The 25,183-nt window shown below is 38.3% G+C and overlaps 2 protein-coding genes across 3 annotated transcripts in view; one reads left to right on the forward strand and one right to left on the reverse strand.

Annotated features, from left to right (window-relative positions):
- plekhs1.4 (pleckstrin homology domain containing S1, tandem duplicate 4) overlaps window positions 1–25,183 on the reverse strand; it is a 115,317-nt gene that overhangs the window by 20,102 nt on the left and 70,032 nt on the right. The window lies entirely within an intron of this gene.
- Window positions 1,911–17,238, forward strand: nrap (nebulin-related anchoring protein). Of its 2 annotated transcripts, none has more exons than XM_079851923.1 (43): window positions 1,911–2,138; window positions 2,340–2,434; window positions 2,609–2,696; window positions 3,760–3,864; window positions 3,974–4,078; window positions 4,217–4,321; window positions 4,713–4,820; window positions 4,910–5,014; window positions 5,098–5,205; window positions 5,288–5,395; window positions 5,495–5,602; window positions 5,836–5,952; window positions 6,472–6,576; window positions 6,702–6,809; window positions 6,914–7,027; window positions 7,216–7,314; window positions 7,408–7,512; window positions 7,628–7,735; window positions 7,821–7,928; window positions 8,059–8,256; window positions 8,360–8,464; window positions 8,555–8,653; window positions 8,748–8,852; window positions 8,960–9,067; window positions 9,181–9,492; window positions 9,577–9,681; window positions 10,480–10,578; window positions 10,680–10,784; window positions 10,888–10,995; window positions 11,076–11,189; window positions 11,286–11,483; window positions 11,593–11,697; window positions 11,902–12,000; window positions 12,087–12,191; window positions 12,372–12,479; window positions 12,671–12,982; window positions 13,112–13,216; window positions 13,629–13,727; window positions 13,812–13,916; window positions 14,752–14,859; window positions 14,966–15,277; window positions 15,493–15,645; window positions 16,377–17,238. In XM_079851923.1, exons 1-43 carry the CDS (start codon window positions 2,067–2,069, stop codon window positions 16,722–16,724), a joined length of 5,586 nt encoding a protein of 1,861 aa, XP_079708049.1. In that variant the 5' UTR covers window positions 1,911–2,066; the 3' UTR covers window positions 16,725–17,238. The 2 variants fall into 2 exon arrangements, with proteins under 2 accessions (XP_079708049.1, XP_079708048.1); XM_079851922.1 differs by having other exon boundaries at window positions 1,940–2,138; window positions 3,971–4,078.

Consider the following 25,183-nt stretch of genomic DNA (forward strand, 5'->3'; position numbering starts at 1 on the left):
TAATATCAGCAAGTGTTGCACATTTTATTGGTGCAAAGATGAGTAGGCTATGTGTATTTTGTACAACATTTGCAACTGCTTTTTATCACTTAATTAGAAGCACCACAATTTTAAAATTGTCTTCTGTTAGTTACAAACCGACTACAGACATTTGGAAGTTTATTTTTAAATGCAAAGTATTGAAAATAATAAAAAAAAGGTCTGTAAACACTTTTTTTTTTTTTGCATTTTTTTGCAACACTATAAGTGTGTCCCATCAGATAATCGAAAGTTCTATACACACTTGCAGTCTTCACACCCACTTGAACACTTGGGCCAAATACAGGAAATACGACATGTAAAGTGCAAAGACCGCAAGTGTGGGTATTTGGACAGGGTATAAAGCTCCAATGACCACTGGATCACTCACATATAAGCGAACAGAACTGAAGTTCAGAAAACTCTTCCACAAAACTGATACAAATTATATGGTTGCAAAAAAAAAAAAGTGAAACAAATGGCTAAAAAGACTAAACAAGGGGAAATTTCTGTATAGGCTACATTTACGTTTATGTCGATTATAAAACCTTGATTTTATTTATTCATGTCGACACATTCACTCATTTTGAACACCTTAAACCTCATCTATTTGCCTCTTATGAGAGAGTTACTTCTTCCAATCAGTAGCGTATGTAGCATCTGGTAGGCCTACTGTAGCCCATGCAGGGTATGCATGTGATTACCGAGGGGACCCGTTTAAATAAATTGCATATGGGCCCAGGGCTGTCTTGTTATGGCATTCCCATAGGTTTTTCATTAAATGCCAGCTGCATTATTTTACATCACTTGTCTAGGCCAATAGGTCTGAACTTGGCATTGAAGTTTATGTTTTCCTTATTATTAAAAAATGAATCTTCTCACATTTAATATGCAAATGTGCTACAAGGGTTACAGTTACATAGCTAATTGTTAATGGCTAAATTCAATTAGGTTTTCTAACATAAATGTTGAGGGCCACTATTTACTAATAGGGCTATATGTTGACACTATTAGCCTTCTTTTCATTAGGGACACCTTGACTTATTTGTTTATTTTATTTAGAAATACAGAAAGTGACCAATTCAAAGGTAGTTGTTACGTTTAGGTATTGAGTAGGAATTGGGAAGGATTAAAAATGAAGAATATGGTCATGCAGAATAAGGCATTAATATGTGCTTTATACGTACTAATAAACAGCCTAAACTAATATCCTAAACTAAAGTGTTACCAACATCATCAACCAGACTAAAAATCAATACATTATCCCCATTAAATTTAAAGAAAATAAATACCTTTTTATCCCATAATGAGAAATAACCATGTGCCCATTTGAACATGTGCCCATTCGTCCTCTGACCTTTGACTTTGGAAATAACTTTTTGTATTTTCAGAATACTTTTTTTTTAAAACATTTATAACACCAATGACATGAAATAAAGGGACAGACAAAATGATGTAGAGTCAAACATTTTATATTATTTCATAAAAGTATAGAAGGATGCATTTTATACAGGATTTCTGTTATATTTTAAATATTTGTAATGACTGTCAGTGGACATGTTTGTCACCATCTTTTGAGAATGGCTTAATCATCTTAAAGTTATGTAGTATATAACAGGATGAACAATTCAATCTTATTTGAGAAAATGACGGAAAGCCATGATATGCTTTTAGAAACTATAAGGCATTTCATAACACGTGCAATGGCCAATCTAGCCGTGACTTCATTCACCTATTTAGAGCATGTCTGAAGGCTCTGACTAATGTACTCAAAGAGAACAACACCGTGATCACAATTCAGTGACATCTCTCAATGTAACTGACAGCTGGTCAACCAGTCAGCTGACTGGCAACAGCTAAAGAGGGGCGGATCTCTGCACCCACTGACATTTACTAGACAGGGTCTCTGTCAGAGAGCAGATCTAAGTTTAACACAGGACAGAAGTGGGCACAAGGGACTGTCTGGGAAGCCTCGCTTTCCTGTACTGACCGTTTTTACAAGTTGTTTTTATATTTCTCTGGAGTTGCCGGCTTAATTGGATACAATTATGAATGTTCAAAAGTGTGCCAGGTGCGGGTTTGTGGTGTACCCAGCGGAGAAGATCAATCTTATCGGTCAGGTAAGGCTTTACCACGTGTGTCTCAATTTAAACGATAGTCCATAGATTATCATAATGAGATAATGTATTTTAAAGTTAAGTCTATCCATGTTTTCTATGTGAGCAAGACCAATTAAATTGGACAGATTTTAAGGAGGAATTGTATTCAGTTCTTTTCATTTTCTCACGCTCTGCATGAAATATCCCTCTTTTCTCTTTCAGAATTGGCACAAATCATGTTTTCACTGTGAGGACTGTAAAATGGTTCTGACTGCCAATAATTTTGTCAGCCATCAGAAAAGGCCATACTGCCAAGTGTAAGTCTGAGTAATTTTTGGCTCGAATCTCATTTTTTTTTTTGTAACAATTAAGGCTCAGTGTTTCAATAAGTCAGCATTATTTTTCTTTGTGTCATGGCTGAAGGCATAATTTGCACAGTTTGGCCCTTTCATGTGTTGAATATATAATTATTTGTCTCTCATATCTCATAGGCATAATCCAAAGAACAACACTTTTACAAGTGTTTATGAGACCCCAGTCAACATCAATGCCAAGAAGCAATCTGTGGCAGCCAGTGAGGTGAGGCTTTGTTTACATCATAGACAACACAAAACACAACCAAACTTTATTCAAGTCTTATTTTGTTTTTCTGTAACATTGGGGAACAATTATTTGAGGGCGTACAAGCGAAAAAAAATAAAGTAATGCTGTTAAATTGAGGTGTATTTCTATATAGAATATATTAAATATTAAGTAAGGCGTAATGTACAGTCAGTTGATCTTTATCACAAAATAATGGTGATTTATTTTGCGATTATGACCAGTTGACTGTACATTATCCCACTTATAACACGTCTTCTTAACAAATAAATGAAAAAATTGTGTAATAAGATCTGAATTGAAATTATTTTATTAGTTTACTTATGGAGACTTTAAAAATACTTGACTTTAAAGATATTTAAGCTCATTAACAGCTTTGAAACACAGGTATGCGCAAAGTTTTTAAATGAAATCAATGATAAATAAATGAAAAAGTTCTTTTAAACAATCATACATAGCTTTTTAGGCTGCCTGGTGCTGAACTAGTGGTGGTCAGTGTATACGGTCTTACACTGATTTACAAGCAAAAGGTATTTAAAGAATTGAATATGGGTCATTTTGCTCGTAATACCCCCTATATGAGTTGGGTTAAAGTGTTGTTTTTAGGAGAGCTCAAAGGCCCTGGTGACTCTACAGGATTGGAATGAGAACTGCATCTCTCCAGTTATTTCTGTGGTGTGACATGATACTCTTCTCTGGCCTTCTTTATGTATTTGCTGTTTAAATTTATACCACATGAATATAGCCCACCTCTCTTCCTTTCTGGCTCCCTCTCTTTTTCTATATCTCTCTCTGTGGGATCCCCAGCTGCCCCTGTCTGTCACTGGGCTCTGCGATGATGGTCTTCAGAGTGACAAATTGCAAACCGCCATACTTCCATTTCACATGTATAATTTCATTTCATCACCAGAAAATGATCAAAAGACAGTGTAGAACAAGACCAACTAGACCCACTGACGTTGCATATCTTTGAATATGACTTTGCTTGTGCTTATAGGAAGCTCACTGACAGCTCCATGTTTACATCCCTCTGGTTTTTTAGAATAGATATAGAGAAGAAGGGGAGCGTTTTATGTCCACTTTTCACTATGACATGAGATCAAAAGAAATCGAGCAAGCTCGTGCGGCCAGCCAGCTTGCCAGTCAGGTGAGTAACCCCCGATAAAAAATATAGACTGTAGGAACAGAAATCCATTAAGTATAAGTTTAGCCATGGACTTTAACATGTGACTGGTTTCTAATCTTTCTAAAAGCAGCAAGGTTACCAAACTGAATTTGTGGGCCAACAGTCATTTTACTCAGGCAGCGTTACCAGCCAGGAAATCGTACGTGTGACCCAGGCTCAGAAGACCATTAGTGACGTGAGTGGTCTGATTCAGACACAAAGGGCAAATGCTTTGATAAATGAGGCTCTTGCTATTATCCTGCATCAATAAATGGATAAATAATGATGATGTATTAAAAAAAAAAGTGACCTGACATGGTAATTTGGGCTGCAGGTGGAATACAAACGAGGCCATGAAGCGCGTGTGACGCAGTTTACCTCTGTAGCAGACACACCTGAGATGATACATGCCAAGACTGGAGTCTCATTGGCCAGTGATGTAAGGACAAATTTCCAAAGTGACCTTTGACACTGAAATGGCATGCAAGGTTTTAAGAATTCAAGAATCTTTACAACATTTTTGTGAGCTTGGTATAGTATTCTCTCATAGCAAACTGTTGTATAACAAATTCTTTATGTCATATTTCTAATGACGGTTGATCAAATCCAAACTAATTATATTGTAATATAATATATTGTAAGTATAGTAAATGCAACCTTTTAGTATGTTAGATTAAAACGTAACATTTTAGACATGAGTTCTGCAGTGTGGCCACTGAGGCTAAATCCATTGTACATAGGTTCAAATCTTACCCCTGTTTATGTGATAATTATGTGATATTATAATAATGTTTCTTATCTGTGATGTGATGTTTTATGTTGATTTACAGGTGAAATACACAGAAGAATATGAACAATCTAAAGGAAAGGGCAGTTTTCCAGCCATGATCACTCCAGGATATGAAATGGCAAAGAAAGCCAATACACTGGCTAGCAATGTAAGCAAAACAGTTCTGTTGCAAAAAAAGTGCAGTTTCTTTCCTACCAGGTCCAGTATGAGTTTTTTATTCCTTGCTTTTTTATTTAGTTGGAGTATAAGAAAGGCCATGAAGAACGAGTGTCAAAGTACACCGCTGTGACGGATACTCCTGACGTGCTTTTAGCTAAAAATCAAGGGAAGATCGTCAGTGATGTAAGTGAATAGAATCTTGAAAATTCTTTGTGGCTGAATACTCTTCATATATCCTCATTTTGTGTCTCCTTCCATGAAAACAGTATGTCTACACTGAAGGCTATGAACAGCAGAGGGGCAAAGGCAGTTTTCCTGCCCATTTCACTCCTGGATACCAGGTGGCCAAAAAAGCAGGCGAGATGGCCAGCAAAGTAAGTTTCCAAATGTGCGATCGCATGGAAATGCCAGCTGCATGTACGTGATAGATGTAAAATCAGTGTTGTTTTCGTGCAGGTGAAATATCAACAGAAATATGAGCAGGAGATTAAGGGCAAGGCCAGCACTGAAGCCGGGGCTGCGGAATTTGCTTTGGCCAGAGAGAATGCAGAAAACTTCAGTCAGGTGATACGATGCTCTTTTGCACATACAGTACCTTTGGTTTACATCCTATGTGGTTACATCATTGCACATGGTTATACTAAACGTCTCTAATTCCTTTAGCATGCCTATACTGAGGAATATGAACAGCAAAAGGGCAAGGGCAGCTTCCCCGCTATGATTACCCCTGGATACCAGATGGCCAAGAGAGCCCATGACATGGCCAGTGATGTGAGTATCACCACTCCTGAAGTGGTCTGTCATGTATGTCACTCTAGAGGCATCAAAAGGACATATTTAGACTTACTGACTGTCTAAATGACTGATTGTGTATGTTCTCTCATGTCACAGGAATTCATCCTGACAGATGAATACAAGCTTCCTGTAGAGTAGATTGAGCTCTTTCTGGTATTGTTGTGTTTGAACACCTTCCTTACCCCTCTCTCTCCATTTTTAACCTGCAGCTGAAATACAAGAAGGATTTGAAGAAGATGAAGGGATCTTCTGCATACCACACTTTAAACACCGAGGACAACCTGACTCTGAAGAGTGCACGCAAGATCAACAAGCTTATGAGCGAGGTGAGTGACATATGCCCTTGGTCAATTGCTTAAATATGTTGAGAAGAGGTACAGGAGAATAGATGGAGGGCATTCTAATTTGAATAGACATTTACTATCTCCAGTTAAAAATATTTAGAAAAAGCCTTGATTAGTTAGCTGTAGATTTGTAACATGGCCTTCTGAGGAATTTTAGGATGCACAAGTGCTAAAAGAGAAAGAGAGGATCAGTGAACGCATCTGTCATCGGCTTAGCCAGACATAACGTCTCCACACCTGCATTCCCCACATCCCATGAGCCCTCCTGTTGAGCCCAGCCACCCACAGACATAAACAAAGAGAACACGCAAGCGCAGGGGCCACATCATCATTCTAATTTTGACCCTCTCACTCGACCAGTAGATATTTCTGCATGCCACAGTGTATGCCTGATGATACCATCCTACCCTGATTTACAAGCAAATGTCAAAAGGGCACATGGTTTTCTGTGATAGAGACTTAAAATTGCCTATGTGACCCAGACATCCTCCCATTATACAGGTTGAATATAAGAAGGACCTTGAGAACACAAAAGGCCACAGCATCAACTACTGTGAGACGCCACAGTTCAAGAATGTGTCAAAGATCGCCAAGTATACCAGTGATGTGAGTGCCTCATCAATGATGTGACTGCTAACCCAAAGAATGACTACATATTCTGTATTTAAGGTGTTGCTGTGCTGGGCACTTTTGTGCTGTCATATGCAAGCTCATTCACTCTGTGTTTGCAGAATAAATACAAAGAGAATTACACCAATCACATGAAGGGGCACTATGAGGGGGGTGGCATCGACAAACAGACCATGCATGCTATGAACGTCAGAAAGCTTGCCAGTGATGTAAGAAAAAAAAAAAATTCTGAACATAATATCTCTCCTATTTTATTTTATTACCAGGCATAGCGTAGTGTGCTTACATATTCTCTAATACCATTTGATTTCAGATTTCCTACAAATCAGAATATGAGCAGGAGAAGAATGTGCAGGGTGAGTACAACTATCCAGCCACCATCACCCCATCCTATCAGTCACAGAAAAAACTGGAGCCGCTCAAAGATGTAAGTCTGTCATTCTTGTTGCTGCTATAAACCTAAACCTCCTGTATTAGAGTGTATAGAATTTGTCATTCAGTAATAATGCCAACCTTAATTGCTTGAACAGTGCTGCGTTAGCCTTACAAATGATCTTCTTTACGCTTGTAAACATGCAAGCTAATCTAAATGGATGTCCTTTTTCTCCCACTCAGAAAAACTATAGACAACATATCGACAAGCTGAAATTCAGCCAGGTTACGGACACTCCTGAAATTGTGCAAGCCAGAATCAATGCTCATCAGCTTAGCAATGTAAGCATCAATTGTCATTTTATTGAGTGTTTAAGTGAATTTAATACAACATATCTACAGTAAGCCTCACATATAATCTATCTTTCATTAAAGCTGAACTACAAAGCCAACTATGAGAAGACAAAGACACAGTATACATTATCTCAAGATACACCAGAACTTAAGAAGGCAAAAGCCAATGCAGAACTTGTCAGTGATGTAAGGCTATGCTCACACACATTCCAGAGCCTTGGCGCATTGTTTGTCATCCATATATAAATAGTTTACTAGTGTTGACTGCACTGTTAAGCACTTTCTTTCTGCACGTTCACAGATCAAATACAAAGAAAACTGGGAGAAGAACAAATCCAAAGCGTGTGATATCGGCCTGGACACTCTGACACTCAAAGCTGCCAAAGCCTCTCGAGACCTGGCTAGTGATGTAAGAATCAAACGTTCAATGTTTAAATGTAAATCTTCACTCAAATTTGTTTTCTTGGATTGATTTGATTTCTTGGGCCGTACAGATCAAGTATAAGGAGTCATATACAAAGAACAAGGACAAAGCCATTGGAATGGATGTGAGTGACTCTAAAACACTGCACTCCCTTCAGGTGGCCAAGCTTAGCAGCGAGGTAAATCTGAGTAGCCAAATTCAGGTTAAGTTAAACAAAACTGAAATTTTCCCATTAACATGAGTGCTCAATCTAAGATTCTTCAAATACTATAGCCTAAACAAAAAACAATAACATTTCTGTGCTATAGGTCGCTTATAAAAAGGGTTCTAAGGAGACTCAATCCAAGTTCCACCTTCCTTTGGACATGGTGAATCTGAGTCATGCTAAAAAGGCTCAGGCCCTGGCGAGTGATCTGGACTACAGGACGAAGTTACACGATTACACCGTCCTGCCTGATGACATGAAAGTGCAGCAAGCTAAGAAAGCTTACCAACTGCAGAGTGATGTAAGAAGACGAAAGCGTGTCTATATGCAAGAACAGAGTAGAATGATACAGATAATGGGCATTCATTTATGCATGCTAAATGGATATTTGTTTTGGCTTTTAGAACAAGTACCGATCAGACCTGACCTGGATGAAAGGAGTCGGATGGGAGGCTGATGGCTGCCTGGATGTGGAACAAGCCAAGAAGGCAGGAGAACTACTCAGTGAGGTTGGTGATTACAAAATGTGTATTCCATACTGTTTAGACTCGCATAGCCAGTCAGAAGTTTATCCTGCTACATTTTTCACCTCTATACAGAAAAATTATCGGCAGAAGGTGGACGGTGTGAAATTCACACAAGTGGCAGACACTCCTTCCATCATACATGCCAAGAAGAGCCAGGAACTACAGAGTGGCGTAAGATAAGATCAATCTGATTGAATATGTATCTCCTCAGTGGACATTTAACTGGAGTCCTATCTGAGATTGGTTGGTGTTTTCTCATCCTCAGCTGACATACAAGGCGGGCACTGAGCAGACAATGCACCAGTACACTATGAGCAAAGATGAGCCTCTCTTCAAGCAAGCCAAAGCTAATGCAAAGCTTCTCAGTGGGGTATGAAATGAATCACATGAAACTGTTCTTATGTTGCATCAATAACCTGCACACAAACTAACAACCCACCGCCTGCTTTTAATCAGTGTTACATTGGTAATTTTCAGAAAACATATAAGGGTATTTGGGAAGAGCAGAGAGAGAAGGGTTTTGAGCTAGGCCTGGACACACTTTCCATTCTTGCAGCCAAAACAACAAGAGATCTCGCCAGTGATGTGAGTGACCAAACACTCTACTGATACACATGACTCACTTGGCACTTAACTAGACACTGGAATCTTAAGTATCGTGACTTATAGTCTAATCTCCCGATGTTCCATTTATGTAGGTGAAGTACAAGCAAGAATATGAGATGACAAAAGGGAAGATGATTGGTGTGAAGACTGTGTCAGGTGATTCTCAGATGGCCCATTCGGCCCAGGCCACCAAACTCCAGAGTGACCTCATCTACAAGAAAGAGTATGAAGACACCAAGACCAAACACAGTTCCTTGCTCGATATGATGACCCTCACCCATGCCAAGAAAGCCCAGGAACTGGCCACTGAACAAAACTACAAAACCTTCTTACACAAATACACCCTCCTGCCCAGTGATATGAAACTGGAATGGGCCAAGAAAGCATATGGCCAACAGAGTGATGTAAGAGCCCAGCATTCAATTGAATGGCTTGTAAAGCCAATGATTTGAAAAGCTAAATGCAACAAAACTTTGTTTTCTTCACAGAAAAAGTATCGCTCTGACCTGAACTGGATGAAAGGGGTTGGATGGGAGACCACTGGATCACTTGATATACAACAGGCCAGAAAAGCTACAGATTTAGCCAGCGAGGTACAGATAAGCCTCTCATGAACGTGACCAACCATACACACTAAATGTCATAGTTTTTCTTCTTACAGATCTTAAATTCAAATAACTTAAGTGAGTCACTAGATTCCTAGGTCATCTGCAGTACTCTCCAAAAAAATGTAAAGTGGAGTACCACTTAGTTTTGTAATGTTATAATTAATGTAATAGTTATGTAATGCTTGCATAGCGAATAGCTTAAGCAATAGGTTAATGGCTGGGGTTATATTTAGCAGAGAACATATCTGCTGAACTATACAAAGTGCAAAGTACACTTTGTATAGTTTATTAAGAACCCTTGTCTCAGCAAACATGGCTGAGAACTATATTAAATATAGGCATATATCTTCAACTAATACAGTAGTTGAGTATTTTACTAAAGAAGAGTTATTTTATATACTAATTTACTAAAGAATATTTTTGTATAAATTTTAACCTGGGAATAAACTGAAGGTTTTAAGACTTTGAAAAAATTGCAGCAGAGAAACATTATGATTTTAAGTGCTGCTGTTAGGCTCCTCCATGAATATTATTAGATGCACTTACTTTGAGTATAGATGTCAAACTCGGCTAAGATAAAAAAAGCATATGCTTAGGGGTTAACACTTAAATAATGCATGTGTTAAAAGCTATTATGAAATGACTGAAGCAAATCGTCCTTGAAATGAAAGACCTTGAGGGCTGTACACCCAAGAGACAGTTCAGACAATAAATTTAAAACACATTTATCTCCCAGCACTGAAAGTCAATATAAATCTTTGCCATGACCTGTATATGTTCCAGAAAAAATACAGACAGAATGTGAGCGCTCTGAAGTACACCAGTGTGGAGGATACACCAGAGATGGTCCAGGCCAAAATCAGCAGCAAACTGGTTCTTGATGTATGTCTTTTCTATGAATCAGTATTTGAATCTATGAATTGAATTCTGTGACAATTGTTAAAATTGTTAAATCATCATGTATGTGATCTTCATGTCAACAGAGATTATACAGAAAGAAAGGAGAGAATGAAATGCACAAGTACACATTGATTGGAGATATTCCAGAGCATGTGCAGGCTAAGATCAATGCCATGAACATCAGTGAGGTGAGAATCCATTACACACACTGCTGTTTCTGTTTCAGTAGCTATTAAAAACATGCATAAACAATTTAATTTCCACATTAAGTAGAATTCTTTTTTTACATAGTCACGTTACAAAGAGTCCTGGACAAAGATTAAAGATGGTGGCTACAAGTTGCGCTTGGATGCTATTCCATTCCAAGCAGCCAAATCGTCTGCAGAAATCCTCAGTGATGTGAGTATTTTGTACACAATAGGGATGAACTACAGTTTCTGTTGTCCGTTTATCTAACTGTATAAAATGTTTACCTCCAGCAAAAGTACAAGGCACAGTTTGAGAAGACAAAAGGGAAGATGATTGGGCTAAAGGGACTACAGGATGACATAAACATTGCTCACTCTGTGCATGCCACAAATATACAAAGTGATGTGAGTATTCCAGCAAGGAGACAACCGAATGAAGTACCATGAATGTGAGTTTGAGAGGTCATGCTCAAGCAATTGATCAACTTTCTCTCTCCTTAGCTCAAATACAAAAAAGACTCTTCTAAGTCGCATTCTCAGTTCCATCTACCAATGGATATGTTAGACGTGCTCCATGCTAAGAATGCTCAGTCTCTGATTAGTGATCAGGACTACAGACTTACATTACACAAGTACACAACACTGCCCGATGACCTCAAAGTGCAGGCTGCCAAGAGAGCATATGAACTGCAGAGTGAGGTAATGTCTTATTCAATGCATTTCCAGTAGTATGGTTACCAATACTCATTGCTCCACAGAATGCCTCTGAAAGTCGAGTGCTCTTGAACATACTGTGTTTATACAACAGAAACTCTACCGCTCTGATCTGAACTACCTTCGTGGTGCGGCCTGGATTGCCACCGGTGCCTTACAGATTGAAGGATCCAAACGGGCCACAGATCTAATCAGTGAGGTATGAATGGCTATTTAAATTTCAACACTTTGATCCAGCATGACAATCTGCACTGCTGTTCAAAAGTTTGGGGTCATTTAGATTTTCTTTTAATGAAATTAAAACTTTTATAACAATTGTTTATAACAATCTCCAAACTTTTGAACAGTAGCATATGTATTTTTAAGTCACATTATAAATGTATTTATTTCTGTTGCCTAACAGAAAAAGTATCGCCAACAACCCTACTCTTTTAAACACACATCTGTCACGGATTCTCCGGATATTGTGCATGCACAGACCAGTAGCAAGATCAATAATGAGGTAGGAGGACATGCAATATTGTCTCTGTGTTTTGTGATTTGCAGTGAAAGAGAGATTATAATGTCTTGTGGTCTGATATTATTTAGCGCTTGTACAAAGAAAAGGGAGAGAACTTCAAGCACAACTACACCATTACTGCTGAGCGACCTGAAATCACCCAGGCCAAGATTAACGCTGCTAACTTCAGTGATGTAAGATGAGCCTTCCAACTCTATTTTTGTGTTTATGGATATTGCTACATCATAAAATCCACTATTCTTAACCGAAGTTTATAGCTCACTTTAAAGATATTCTAAAGAGGAATTTATTCAAATGAGCTTGCATGCAAGACCATAAAGACAAAAGTTTTGACATTTTCTGTTTTATTTCAGGTTAAGTACAAGGAGTCATGGAATGTGCTAAGAGCTCAGGGTTATAAACTCACCATGAAGGATATCCCCTTCCAGGCTGCAAAAGCATCCACCAGCATTGCTAGTGATGTAAGATTACACTCTCTAAATGTATACACATTTATGGGCAAAAACAGCTCTGATAAACTCATGCATTTATATATACATAAGCAATCATGCTGCCAAGTTTGTGCTATAAACAGCATATTCTAGATGTACATATTCATCCATATTCATTATGTTCATCCAGTTGAACATATTCACCTCCTTTGCCTTGATAGGTTCAATACAAGCACAGCCATGTATTGGAGAAGGGCAAGCACATCGGAGCTCGTAGCCTTCTGGAGGACTCGCACCTCATGCATTGCATGGAGATGGGTCGTCTGCACAGTGACCAGCATTATCGCAAAGACGCTGTGTCCACCAGCGGCCAGTATCAGCTGCCTTTGGACATGGTGAACTTGGTTCAAGCCAAGAAAGCCCAGGCCTTAGCCAGCGACCAGGATTACAAGACTCGCATCCACTCTTACACAGTCCTACCTGATGATATAAAGGTGCAGTGGGCCAAAAAGGCATATGACCTGCAGAGCCAGGTGAGAATGAGTAAGGCCATAAAAGATTAAGATCCTGATCTTTAGTTTTGGATTTATACACTAAAGGAGTAACAGGGCAAAGCATCTCAATACAATCATTAAAATCTCGTCTTCTTTGTCTTTTCAAAGAATGTATACAAATCAGATCTGAACTTCATGAAGGGAGTGGCCTGGGATTCAGCAGGCGCACCCCAGATGGAGTCTGCAAAGAAAGCCGGAGAGCTCATTAGTGATGTAAGTTGCACTTCAATTCAACATGAAATCAAATGACCCTATTAACTTTCTTAACGCAATTTCCTGGTCTTATGGTGAATTAATCACCCATGCACATTATTTCAAAATTTAAAAAATGCCCCTGTAACCTATGCTGACATCCGTTAGGCCAGACATCGAACAGGCTATTGGGTAAACTATTTTACATTTGGAGATATTCTTGTATGGAACACCTACTTTTCACACTCCAATCAATTATCAAGGTTTTTTTTTTCCTTTTAAATACCCTGCTTCAAACATATTATTGAAATGAAAACAGAAATAAAATGGGTTGCGAGTGGGGTTTCATGTTTATATTCGTAATTTTGCCAGCATACTTTGATAAAATCACAGTTAATAACAAAATGCTTTTCTTCATCGTTACCCTCTGTAGAAGAAGTACCGTCAACATCCTGACAGTCTGAAGTACACTCAAATTGCTGATTCACCAGATATCATCCATGCAAAGAACAGCTACATGCAGTGTAGTGAGGTAAGCTTCATCCAGCATGCTTATTTCAATGTGTGTGGAGACAGTGATTGTGAAGTGAATAACACGACTTTTATCCTGTTTCAGAGGATGTACAAGTCTGGAGACTCTGATTCTATGCACAAATACACATTACACTCTGATCATCCTGACTTCATCAGAGCAAAGATCAATGCTCAGCAAATTAGCAATGTAAGGGTCTCTTATTAGAGGTATCTCAGTATCTCTGAAAGAAGTCTCTAATGCTCACCAAGGCTGCATTTATTTGATCAAAAATACAGTAAAACAGTATTATTGATATTGATATTGAATATTGATTGAATATTGAATATTGATATTGATAAATATTGTTTTCTGTTTTAATATATTTTTAAATATAATTTATTCTTGTGATGGTAACGCTGAATTTTCAGCATCATTACTTCGGTCTTCAGTGTCACACGATCCTTCAGAAATCATTCTAATATGCTGATTTGGTGCTCAAGAAACGTTTATTATTATTATCAATGTTAAAAACTGTTTTTGCTGCATAATATTTTTGTGGAAACCAAGATTTCCCAGTATTTTTGATGAATAGAAAGAAAAAGAAAAAGTATTTTGTAAAAAAAATTTAAAAAGTCTATACTGCCATATTTTATTAAATGAATGTGTCCTTGCTGAACAAAAATATTATAAAAAAACAAAACAACTGTTTTCAACATCGATAATAATAATAATAATAAATGTTTCTTGAGCAGCAAATCAGCTTATTCGACTGATTTCTGAAAGAATCATGTGACACTGAAGACTGGAGTAATGATGCTGAAAATTCAGCTTTTTATCACCACAGGAATCATTTACATTTTAAAATATATTAAAATAGAAAACAGTTTTAAATTGTAATAATATTTCACAATATCACCTTTTGATAAAATAAATGCAGCCTTGGTGAGCATGAGATTACATTAAAAAAAGATTTTGAACATTCGAATGATATTGTACATCCTTTAATATTGTCTATGCTCCTTTTTTCTCTTTCACTTTGCAGAAAGTGTATAAAACATCAGGTGAGCAGGTGAAGTCTGCAGGTTATGACTTCAGGTTGGACGCCATTCCCTTTCAGACAGCCAAGGCATCTAGAGAAATTGCTAGTGATGTAAGTTATAATCAAAATGTTTATCTGCCAAATTGTGTACTATTTCATTAAGCAAAACCCAACTTCAGATTTTTAATTTAACATCTATTGTACCATTGCTTCTCAGTTCCGCTATAAGGAGGCATTTGTCAAAGATAAGGGCCATCAGGTGGGCCTTCTCAGCGTTGAGGATGACCCCAAGATGAAACACTCATTGGCTGTAGGGAAGCTCCAGAGCAACAACTTGTACAAGAAGCAGTCCCAGGAGACACGCTCTCAGTTTAAGATCCATGCCGACCAGCCTGATTTCCAGCATGCTAAGAAGAGCCAGGCTCAGCTCAGCAATGTCAACTATCGCCAGCATCTCCATGACTACACCTGTGATTCTAATCAGCTCAACGTCAAACACGCTAAACAAGCCTACCAGCTGCAGAGCGATGTGAGTTTTGGGATTATTAAATGTTGTGAAGAACTGTATTGATGCCATTGTATGCCAATGTCTCTGATGACATGTGGTTGACATGAGACACTATGCATGTGACTTGGTAGCAATATATGCCAAAAGTTTCTCAGATTACATTATTTTGACAATTGAATTGTTCTTATAGTTGTCCTCGTGTAGCAAGTTTAATCGTCCTGACTCTGTGGTTGCAGGTCAACTACAAAGCAGATCTGAACTGGATTAAAGGTGTGGGCTGGACCCCACCAGGCTCTCATAAGGTAGAAATGGCCCGCCGTGCTGCAGAACTGGGCCTTGCTGAAGGAGTGACCACTGATGAGGCTATCGCCCAGTATCAGCATCTAATGGTGAGACAGAACTCTACATCACAGTATTACTTATCTGAAGATATCTGAATAGGATCATTTGCTCTGTTTCAAACCCTAGTGAGCTGCTTTGTTTGCATCCTAAGCATCATGAAACCTCATAAGTGATCGTTTTGGAGCACAAGCTAAACAAATAGCACTGATGATGTGATGATGATGTTAGGATGTTAGCATGTTGCTAACCTAATAGTACAATACTTTAAGAATAAAAATACATAACATACACAAATATTGTACATAATCAAAAATGGAGGCAGATGAACACAAGCTTTCAGGGGTGGGGTTTAAGTGGACTAAATTATTGGAAAAGTCCTGCATACATCACCTGAGAGAAGATTAAAACATTTTTTGTTCACAATAATTGTTCGCTATAAGATTTAGAAAATAGATTAAATTTCATTTAATGTGGACTTTAAACGTTTATTTATAAAACAATAATTTCTCTTAGCTCATCCATCATCTTGGATACTGAGGTTGTCGTAGTGTATTATGGGATACTGCTTTAGAATGTATTTATTATTTATAAAATAAGGTATCTTTGGAGGCATATTAAGTTTTAGCTATGGTCTTCAAATCAGGAGTGTGCCTTCAAATGGCAGCGCACTAGGTTTTGGAACAGAGCAGTTGTCATGCTTTTAAAAATTTTACCACATTACCAACTTGACTCTATTTCCTCTCCCCATAATGCATTTGATCATTTTCTTCTGTCTCAGATGCTCAAGAGACAGCAGGAGTTCCAGGAGCAACAGCAATCCACCACAGAGCAGACGGAGACCACAAAGGAGCTCCAGCAGCCAGGAGTCAATCCTGATGCTATGGAGATCCTCCACGTCAAGAGGAAGAAGACTATTCACACCACATTCAAGCAGGCCAAGACCACAAAATCCATCACGTCACAGTCTGTTGCTTCCCATTCAACCACAAGTCAGTCTATCACCAACCAGTCCTCCAAGAAACAATCCATTATGAGCCAGTCTCATGCTGATGAATCCACCGCAAGACAGATGATTGAAAACCAGGCCATCACAGATCAGGCTGCTGCAAAGTCAGGAACAATGTAATCTGTCATTAGTGTCTTCCTTACTTTTTTTTTTTTTTTTTTTTAAATCTAATTTATGAACATCATGTAGATCCTGGTGTTCTCTGGTTGTATTTTTAATTGATCCATAAATGAAGGATATTTAGATGAAAGCTATAAGTGAAAAGTGAACTTGAAGATGGTTAAAGTAAGTGCAGACTGTAAACAATGAAAATCATGGTTGGTTTTCTTTTTACTATGGTTTAATGAAGGTGATTGTAGTTATTGTTACGGAAATATATCAAACAAAGCTGCATGTATGGACAATGTATGTTAAGAATAAGGGTGAGCGTGATTTTGGAGAAGTGCCCTCACACTGTTTAAGAGTAAGATCCATGTACCTCTTGTGGATTTGATAGTAAGTAATGCGTTATGTTTGATATATTGGATATATTGTATGTCTATCAAGTTGTGCTTTATGAGAAAGCCTAACAACTCAGAATTTTAAGTGTGAATTAAGACACATAATAATAATAAAAGTTTTTGTTTCAAATGTCCTTTATAAAACATCTCACCTTTTTAACAATCTTGAGCACTAGAGGGCAGTCACAGACAGTTTTATTGTGTTGATAGTTGATAGTCTTGTTATAGACTTTTGTTTGAGGAAGGACTTCTGTTTAATGATAGATGGATGGATGGATGGATGGATCACTGTAAAAGCTGTAAAATAGCGGTATTCCTCCTGGCAGTTTGGAGGAACTGCTCAGCGGGGCCTCACTGATATTGCTGGGACATAATGAAAATCAGTTTAAGCAAATAAATCATGTTTTTTTTCTTGCTTTTCCAATGCAAGTGTTGACCCATAATGCCTAAAGCAGAGGTGCTGAACAACTGTTGTGAAGGAACTGGTGATGGTTAGTCCATGAGAACACTTGTGAAGGCTGATGCGAGTTCACAGATGAGTTCTGGGCATTGGACTATTGGAATTGGTTACGGGAATCGGTGGAAAAACTCTCAAAAGAAAAAAATAGGCCTATTCGCTTCAAATGCTGCATTATAGCATATGGAATAAAAACAGTTTTCTGGTTAATACATGATGCATGTTTAACTTCAAGCACTATTATAGTAATCATATTCATACAATATATCTATAGGATTAGAACAGCTGGGTTTTCTAAATGCAACAGTGATTCCTCAAGAGTGTTGATAGGATAGACACAAAGGATGACTTGCAATTAGTGCACATTTTGCATGCATATAAAAGCAGAAATGTCACGTCAAGTGTTTTAAAGAAAGAAAAAGCAAAAAGCAAAAATTAAAGAAAAAGCAGAATCCCCTCAGAAAAAGTTCACTGCTGAGGAAAGAGGAGAGCCTGACATCTCTAAAGAAAGCTTTGAGTAATGTGACCATTTTTCCTAGAGACAAGAACTGCCAGTGAGTCAGTGGGTTTGTGGTCAAAGTGGTAGTAAAATCATCTACTGAATGTGTGCAGTCATCATTCCGCCCTGTTTAATTTGGTGTCCAGCAAACCCCTTGTCACCCAAGTTTCTTTATGCATCTCACTGGATCTTTAATAGTGAATTTCTATTGCTTTTGTGCTTACTACTTTACAAACACACAAGTGTGATTAGACTGAGTCAATACAGGGAGCTGGACATGAATTTCGCTAATGCAAACCTGATTGAAAAAGGTTGGCATTATCTTGAACGTCTCACAAAGGCAAATGTTCACTGATGTTTCTGGTATTTCTCTGAAATGAAGGCTAGTTTAAACAGAAGTTTTATGATCTTTCGTGATGGAGATCAATTTCTAAATTCATAACATAACCAGGGCAAACCAAGAGCATCAGCCACTTGGCTGTCTTTAGTTTGCTTTTGCAAAGAACATGAATGTTCCAAAGATCTTAGGAAACACTGCCTAACCCTTTGAGTATGGTTTACACATGTTGTAAATTTCAAGTGTACCTTCAAGCTCATTTTGAAAAGAAAATACTGTGCACTGTGTATTTTCTTCAGCCAGTGAGGGGGGACCAGCGGACACACATCAAACGTGACATGGTGGCCAGTCAGTTCGGTCCAGTTTGAAGTGAACCCCGTCCGTTTAAATAGTGCCACATGGCTTGTATAAAAAAAGCCTGACTTAATGAGTTGTATTCCACTGGAGTATTGGCTTTCATGAGTCGGCCTTTCCACATGGAAAATAAGGACATTCCTGAGTCTTCTGTGCTGCAACGCAAACTGTCAGAATTAGATCCGTAGATGGAAAAATGAACACATGCTCTCTGCCTACTGTAATGCAACACCAGTGATATTTACAGAAGGGGTTCTCAACTGGTGGGTTGCGACCCAAAAATGGGCCACGGGTCTGTTCTGATAGGGTCGTGATTCGTGGGGAAAAATAGTTAGGATAGCAAAATGAATGGAGAAAACGAAACCCATCTTTTGTTGATTGCCAAATCAAGTTCTACAATATTTTTCTGTAAATTCATCTGTCACTTGGTTTTTACCAAAGCCAAATCAGGCTAATGCTAACAGGTTAGCAGGTTTCTTGACATGCAGTTTGTGTCAAACACAATTAGTTTTGTGGTAAGCATGAAACTATTTAGCCTGTCCCACAATAATCTGTGCTATATTTTGCATAGTCATGCTCTTGATTGTAATGGATGTTCAATACAAAATATTTATACAAAGAACTTTAAAGGGATAGCAGAGTGCGCGGAGGTATGGAAATACATACGTTGACAGATGCAGATAGGGCATCCTATAATTGCATTCGGACCGAATGCAATGATTGGACGAAATTTTTTTTGGTCCTGAGACTTCCACAGAAGATATATGTAAATTGTTTAATATTTAGACCCCTTCTGATTGCTATCAGGATGTGAAGAGTTTCAACCAGCAGGCCTATAACAAAAAGTGTTTATTAAAAACATTGTCTATCATACCTTTAAGGACTTTTTTTATAATAATCAATTTTGCCACTGTGTTAGGTAAACCTTGGTCAAAAGCAGTTGAGCGCTATTCGTTTACTCTCATGTGAGACATCAAGGACCACAAAGTGATGTAGCTAAACTTATAAACAGTACTTGATCCACCATCCCTTTTGTGTGTTTACATGGTTGGCTCTTCCTTATGTCCCATATGTAATGCATTAAAGATCTCCCGTTCCTTCTATCTCTCTTTCTCTCACGTTTTCTCTGTGGTCTTTGGCAAGAGGGACAGAATAAATAAGAGCATGGAAGAGCCTAGGATTTGCCTCTAGGTGCCAGGGCAGGGTGACCTAAGTGTGAAAATGAGAACAGGATGCACGAGAACGGTTGCTATGACAGGCCTCAGGGATTCCCAGCAGAGTGAGGTTTTCTTATGAGTTTTTACTGGACACGGTTCCATTGGAAAACCAACCGTTGAAATGGCTGTTAACCATGTGCACAAATAAAACGTGTAACATACTTCACTTTTGCATCATGGTTCCATGACATGACATTTAAAGCTAATTTGATGGCTGCCTGTTTTCGCTCCTGCCTCACCGCAATGCCCAAGCTCTCCGTTTGTGACGTGCAGGTTCACAGAACCACTGTGGAATCCTGCAGAGAGGGAAACAGGCGTAATGGAGCCATAAAACCGAACCAATCTATTATTGGCCATTTTTCACTGTGAATTTGCTGATAAACTTCATCTTTGTTTAAAGTCGCTGTATTAAAGGGACTTTTTCTAGCAAAGCAGGAGATGGTGCATTGCAATTGCACCAAAGGTAATCCCACTCATTCACATGGCTTGCTGGGGTCACTTCCCAAAATCCACAAAAAATATAACCTAATTGCTGAGTTATTTCTTTTGGCTCTTAAATTTGTGAGTCCCCCTGGGGTCCAGTTATAGCTTGGTTTGGTGAATTGCATTCTCTCATGAGGTAATAAGAAGCATTAGGCTTGGCAGAGAATGCTGTGGAAAACAGATATCCCAAACTGGTAAGTTTTTCCATACTGTGTTCAATGTTATGTACAAGGGTCTACATAAAGTCACGTAACCTTCACCAGCAAACATTAATTAAGTAAGGGATAATGAACTGAGGGGGTTTATTCTGCAATAATGACATGCTGACTGTACATTTTCCTGCTTATTACATGACTACGCACCAAATAAATCTAATATGTGGACATGAAATATTGATTTGAGTTGAAATTATTTTATTGTCACATTATGTTCTGTTTAGTGTTGTTTTCATGGACTTTCAGGTTGTTGTCATTTGTCACATGTCTTTGTTCAGATTCCCGCCACTCATTTATCTCCTTGGTCATTAGTTCATCTGTGTCAGCTGTGTTCTATTAATTATCCTCGTTTGTGTTTGCTTTATAAGTTCATCCCTCACATTCATTCTCTGTTTGGTCTACGTTTCAAGTTATGTGTGTGTATACCCTGCTTCCTGTTTAGACTCATACCTGTTGGGATTATTCTATTAAACTGTGTGTTGGAACTTTATTCATTCTTGTCTTCATCTGCCTGTCTACACGCACACGTTACATTTATAAGTGTAGCCTACCTGTATACTAATGCTGTGTTCCATTTACCTCAGAAGAGGGATGTAGGAGCTGGGAATGATGTCCACCATGTCCGTTACACAGGTTGAAAAACTAAGGAAATCCAGGCAAACCTTTGCTGGTTCACTATGATTGATTTGCTGAACAGCCATATTGGATTCTGAAGTCGGGGTTTTGCACTTCCCCTGAGTTTCCCAGTCACAGCTCTGACTTGAGGGGGCATTCCAGTTAACTGAAAGGAGTGAAGAGTGAAAGATTTCTGATTTTGCAATGGGCTTGAGTTAGTCGTGCGGTTTCACCATGTTGACCAACAGAAACCTGCTTGGCTAGAAAGTGACTTATGTGAACTGTTGCTATTGAAAATTTGGCTAAATTTCACTAATGAGACCCCATCTTAATAGGAAATATCAGACTGCTGGATGGTGTGACTTACCGAATCAAGTATTCCAGAGAGCCGTGTAATTAACATTCAGAAGGTATGACTGCAATTTACACAAGCTCAAGCTAATGTGATCTTGGCTTATGAGTTATTTTGACTAAAATGAGTCCAAAAATCTTATTTTGTGAATTGAGTAATGTTTTCCAATTGATGTAATTCAAAAGGGCTTTATGATCAGATAATTAACCAGGCAATTTCAAAACCAGTTTATTTTTGCCACATTAGTTGAGCTTTTGACACATCTTTTGTTAAATGGCTAGCTTTTACAATCTCCTCACAGTCTAGTAAAACAGACCTCTGCTGTAAATTCATAGATTTGATTCAGAGTTTGAGGGTAAAATTTGGCCATAATTTGTATCCTTATTAAAATGATATCCCAATTATTAGCTCACAAACATAGTACATGGAATATGACCTCATCTAACCAGATGATTTGTTTTGCAGAGCACCTTATCTGGAAATGGTGCTACATTTCATGTCCAGTCAGTGTAATTTGAGCATTTGCACGCTCATGTTTAGTCCATGTGAACGGTTTACTTTTGTTCTAGCACAAAGTTTAAGGTTTATTTTGGGAGCAATTCAGAATTCCATCTGTAGAAGTCATCTATTTTCCTGGACAAATTTATCTAAACTGGAAAATGTTTTCCCTGTGTGAGCTAGAATGATGTTTCCATATTTACCTTAATTGTGGTGAACAAAACAAAAGAGTTTAAAATGCACATTAAATAGAACATTACAAATTATTCAGACTGGAACAGAGGAGATGAAAAGGAAAACATTTAGAGAGAAGAAGGTCTCTGTCAACAGATGGTACTGGAAAATGATTTTAGGTTTGGACTGCAGCATCAGCACATTCTTTAGCAACTGGCAGTATGTTTGAAACATCATGATACCTTCCATGTTTCCTCAGCAGAATCACCTTGGACGGTAGCCTCTGGCAGATGACTAAATTATATTCATTAGCCTGACACAGCGTCCTTAGCTGAACTCACATTGCCTGATAGCAGGACCTTATACACACTGCATCAATTCAGTAATCTCATATCCTTTTATACCTCACAGTGTTCCCCATATGTCTTTGATAAATTCAAGTGCTTTTTAAAGAGGCTCCAAAACATTCTCATATTTGGACAACGTTTAAGCAACAACAAGATTTAATATCAAGCACACTGTTATCAAGATATATAAAGTGTTCTTTTTAATGGAAGAGCACTGCACTGTAGAGTCCAACAGTTCTAACTAACACTTTTTAGTTAACTTTACTTAATGTCTTAACTTAATTGTAAAAATCTAGTAATCTGTACTATTTACATACTATGCCTTGTTTACTCAGAAAACTCAAGTTAAGATTAATTGATTGGTTTGAGAGCCATTTTATCAAATAATAATAAAGAGGCAGGGGTAATTCTTATTAGACTTTTCACATCTTTCTCTAGTTGCATTCACTCATTTCCCAAAGTCATCTTGAATGTTGTATTGTCAATACAACTGAAACATTTGAGAGAACATCACATAAGCTGACTTCATAAATTGATGTTGATTTTCCTGAAATTTTATTTGTTGAACTCACTGTTATGGTGATTAGTGTTCCCTTTGGTTGGCATTTGGAACTTCATTTATATTATTGCAATTCTCTTCCTATTGATGCATAGCCTGGTTTTACCAGACTCTCGTACATTTCATTTGTACAGAGAGTCTGGCCTCTCTCCATTGACAAGCGTTAAAGGGATAGTTCACTTTGAAATTAAATTTTGGTATGTTTTAGCTTACCTGAAGGGCATCCAAGATGCAGGTGTCTTTTTTTCCGCAGTAGTTTCAATTTTGATATTTTTAGGTCAAACCGTTCTTGTCTGACAGTCATATCATGCAGGTCTATGGTCACGGTCTCAAAGAGCATGCACAGAGTCCAAATTAAAACAATTCCCCATCGTCCAAATTAAACAATTCCCCATCGTAAGTACACATTGATGGCCTAAGACACGAAACGAGCAGTTTGTGTGAAAAAACGAACAGTATTTATATCATTCTTACCTCTTATAACACAACCACGTCCAAGTGATCTGAGGGCGCGAGCGCATCCTGGTGCGTGTCGTGTGTGCAGACTGGTGCATAGATATATACACTAGAGGTCGCCTTGGCTACGGCAGTTCATTGGAACGAATGTCTTTAATGCGACATCTAGTGTATATATATATATGCGTACACGTCACACAGCAGGAAGCGCCCGCGCCCTCAGATCACTTGGACGTGGTTGTGTTATAAGAGGTAAAAACGATATAAATAACTACTGCGGAAAAAAAGACACCTACATCTGGGATGCCCTTCAGGTAAGCTAAAACATACCAAAATTTAATTTCAAAGTGAACTATCCCTTTAACTTCCTTGTAGGCGGGTATTCTGTTGAAGTTTAAAACTATTGGATCTGCCCAGAGTCACTCTGGATCTGCCATAACCAATCGCTAACCTTTGGTCGTGACGTAACCCTACAGCTCAAACTAACGCACGACATCAACGTCATCGTTCTCAGCCACTCCCTCTGTTCGCTGATTGGGCCGCCAAAAATTTGGCCGGAGAAAACCAAAGAATACACCACAATCCCAGACGTAGTACTGAAGGGAAATAAAATTGAGTGGAAGTACACAGGAGGGCGGAGCCAGGCTAATTGATGCAGCGATGCAGTAAGAAATCAGTTGTTTGGTTTCAAAGGAATGGAAGTAAGGTTAAAAAACAGAGAACATTCAGAAATAACATTTTCATAACTTAATGGGAACATTAGCAAAGCATTCTTGGAACATTTTTTTGCTAGCTAAGATATCAGCCATGTCATGCTAACAACATGGATAACCTGCATGTGTTTGCAGCATCATGATTTCCTTCAATTATCTGTTCATCTAAAAGGACGAAATTGGTTTTGACGTACATTTGCTCATGAAACTGATACACCTCTGGCACAAAAGTGGCTCTTGGCTATTTGTTTAAAAAAATATTTTATTACAGCTAATAAAAGGTCCTTACTTTTTCCTTTCCGTCTTAGTTTATGATTTAGTACCACTGAAACATAGCTGTGGTCAGTGCCCCAAACTCACCCTGCTATTACACACATATGCAAAATGCCAATTAGCCAACTCACCCTCGCTTTCAATAAGGGGTTATTCGGAAGAGTTCTTCTTTAAACACAGACATAGGCCTATGTTTATCTCTAAAGCTTATATTTAGAAAGCACATTTTCAATGGTAGGACCAGGGCTGCATTTCCCAAAAGCATTGTAAGCCTAAGTAGATCATAGTCACCATTTCCACCAATGGTCTCTACAATCAACTTAGCTCTCCTCCCGATGCTTTTGAGAAACGCAGCCCAGATCAATTGCAAGCGGGGCGAGTAGGACCTGAGGGGTAACATGTGGTCTGGTGAGCTAAAAGAAAAACAACAACAACAACAATGTAAATTATTATAGACAATTTGTTACTTTTATAGCTTAACCATCAGCATCATCTTCTTCCGCTTATCCGGGGCTGGGTCGCAGGGGCAG

The sequence above is a fragment of the Squalius cephalus genome, assembly GCF_949319135.1.
Source record: "Squalius cephalus genome assembly, chromosome: 19".
In the NCBI taxonomy this organism is placed as follows: domain Eukaryota; kingdom Metazoa; phylum Chordata; class Actinopteri; order Cypriniformes; family Leuciscidae; genus Squalius; species Squalius cephalus.

Coding starts and splice junctions, on each gene's coding strand:
- nrap (XM_079851922.1), top strand. CDS start 2,067: ATGAATGTTCAAAAGTGTGCCAGGTGCGGGTTTGTGGTGTACCCAGCG. Junction 7,513..7,627: donor ATGCAGAACTTGTCAGTGAT/GTAAGGCTATGC, acceptor GCACGTTCACAG/ATCAAATACAAAGAAAACTG. Junction 13,217..13,628: donor CCGGAGAGCTCATTAGTGAT/GTAAGTTGCACT, acceptor TACCCTCTGTAG/AAGAAGTACCGTCAACATCC.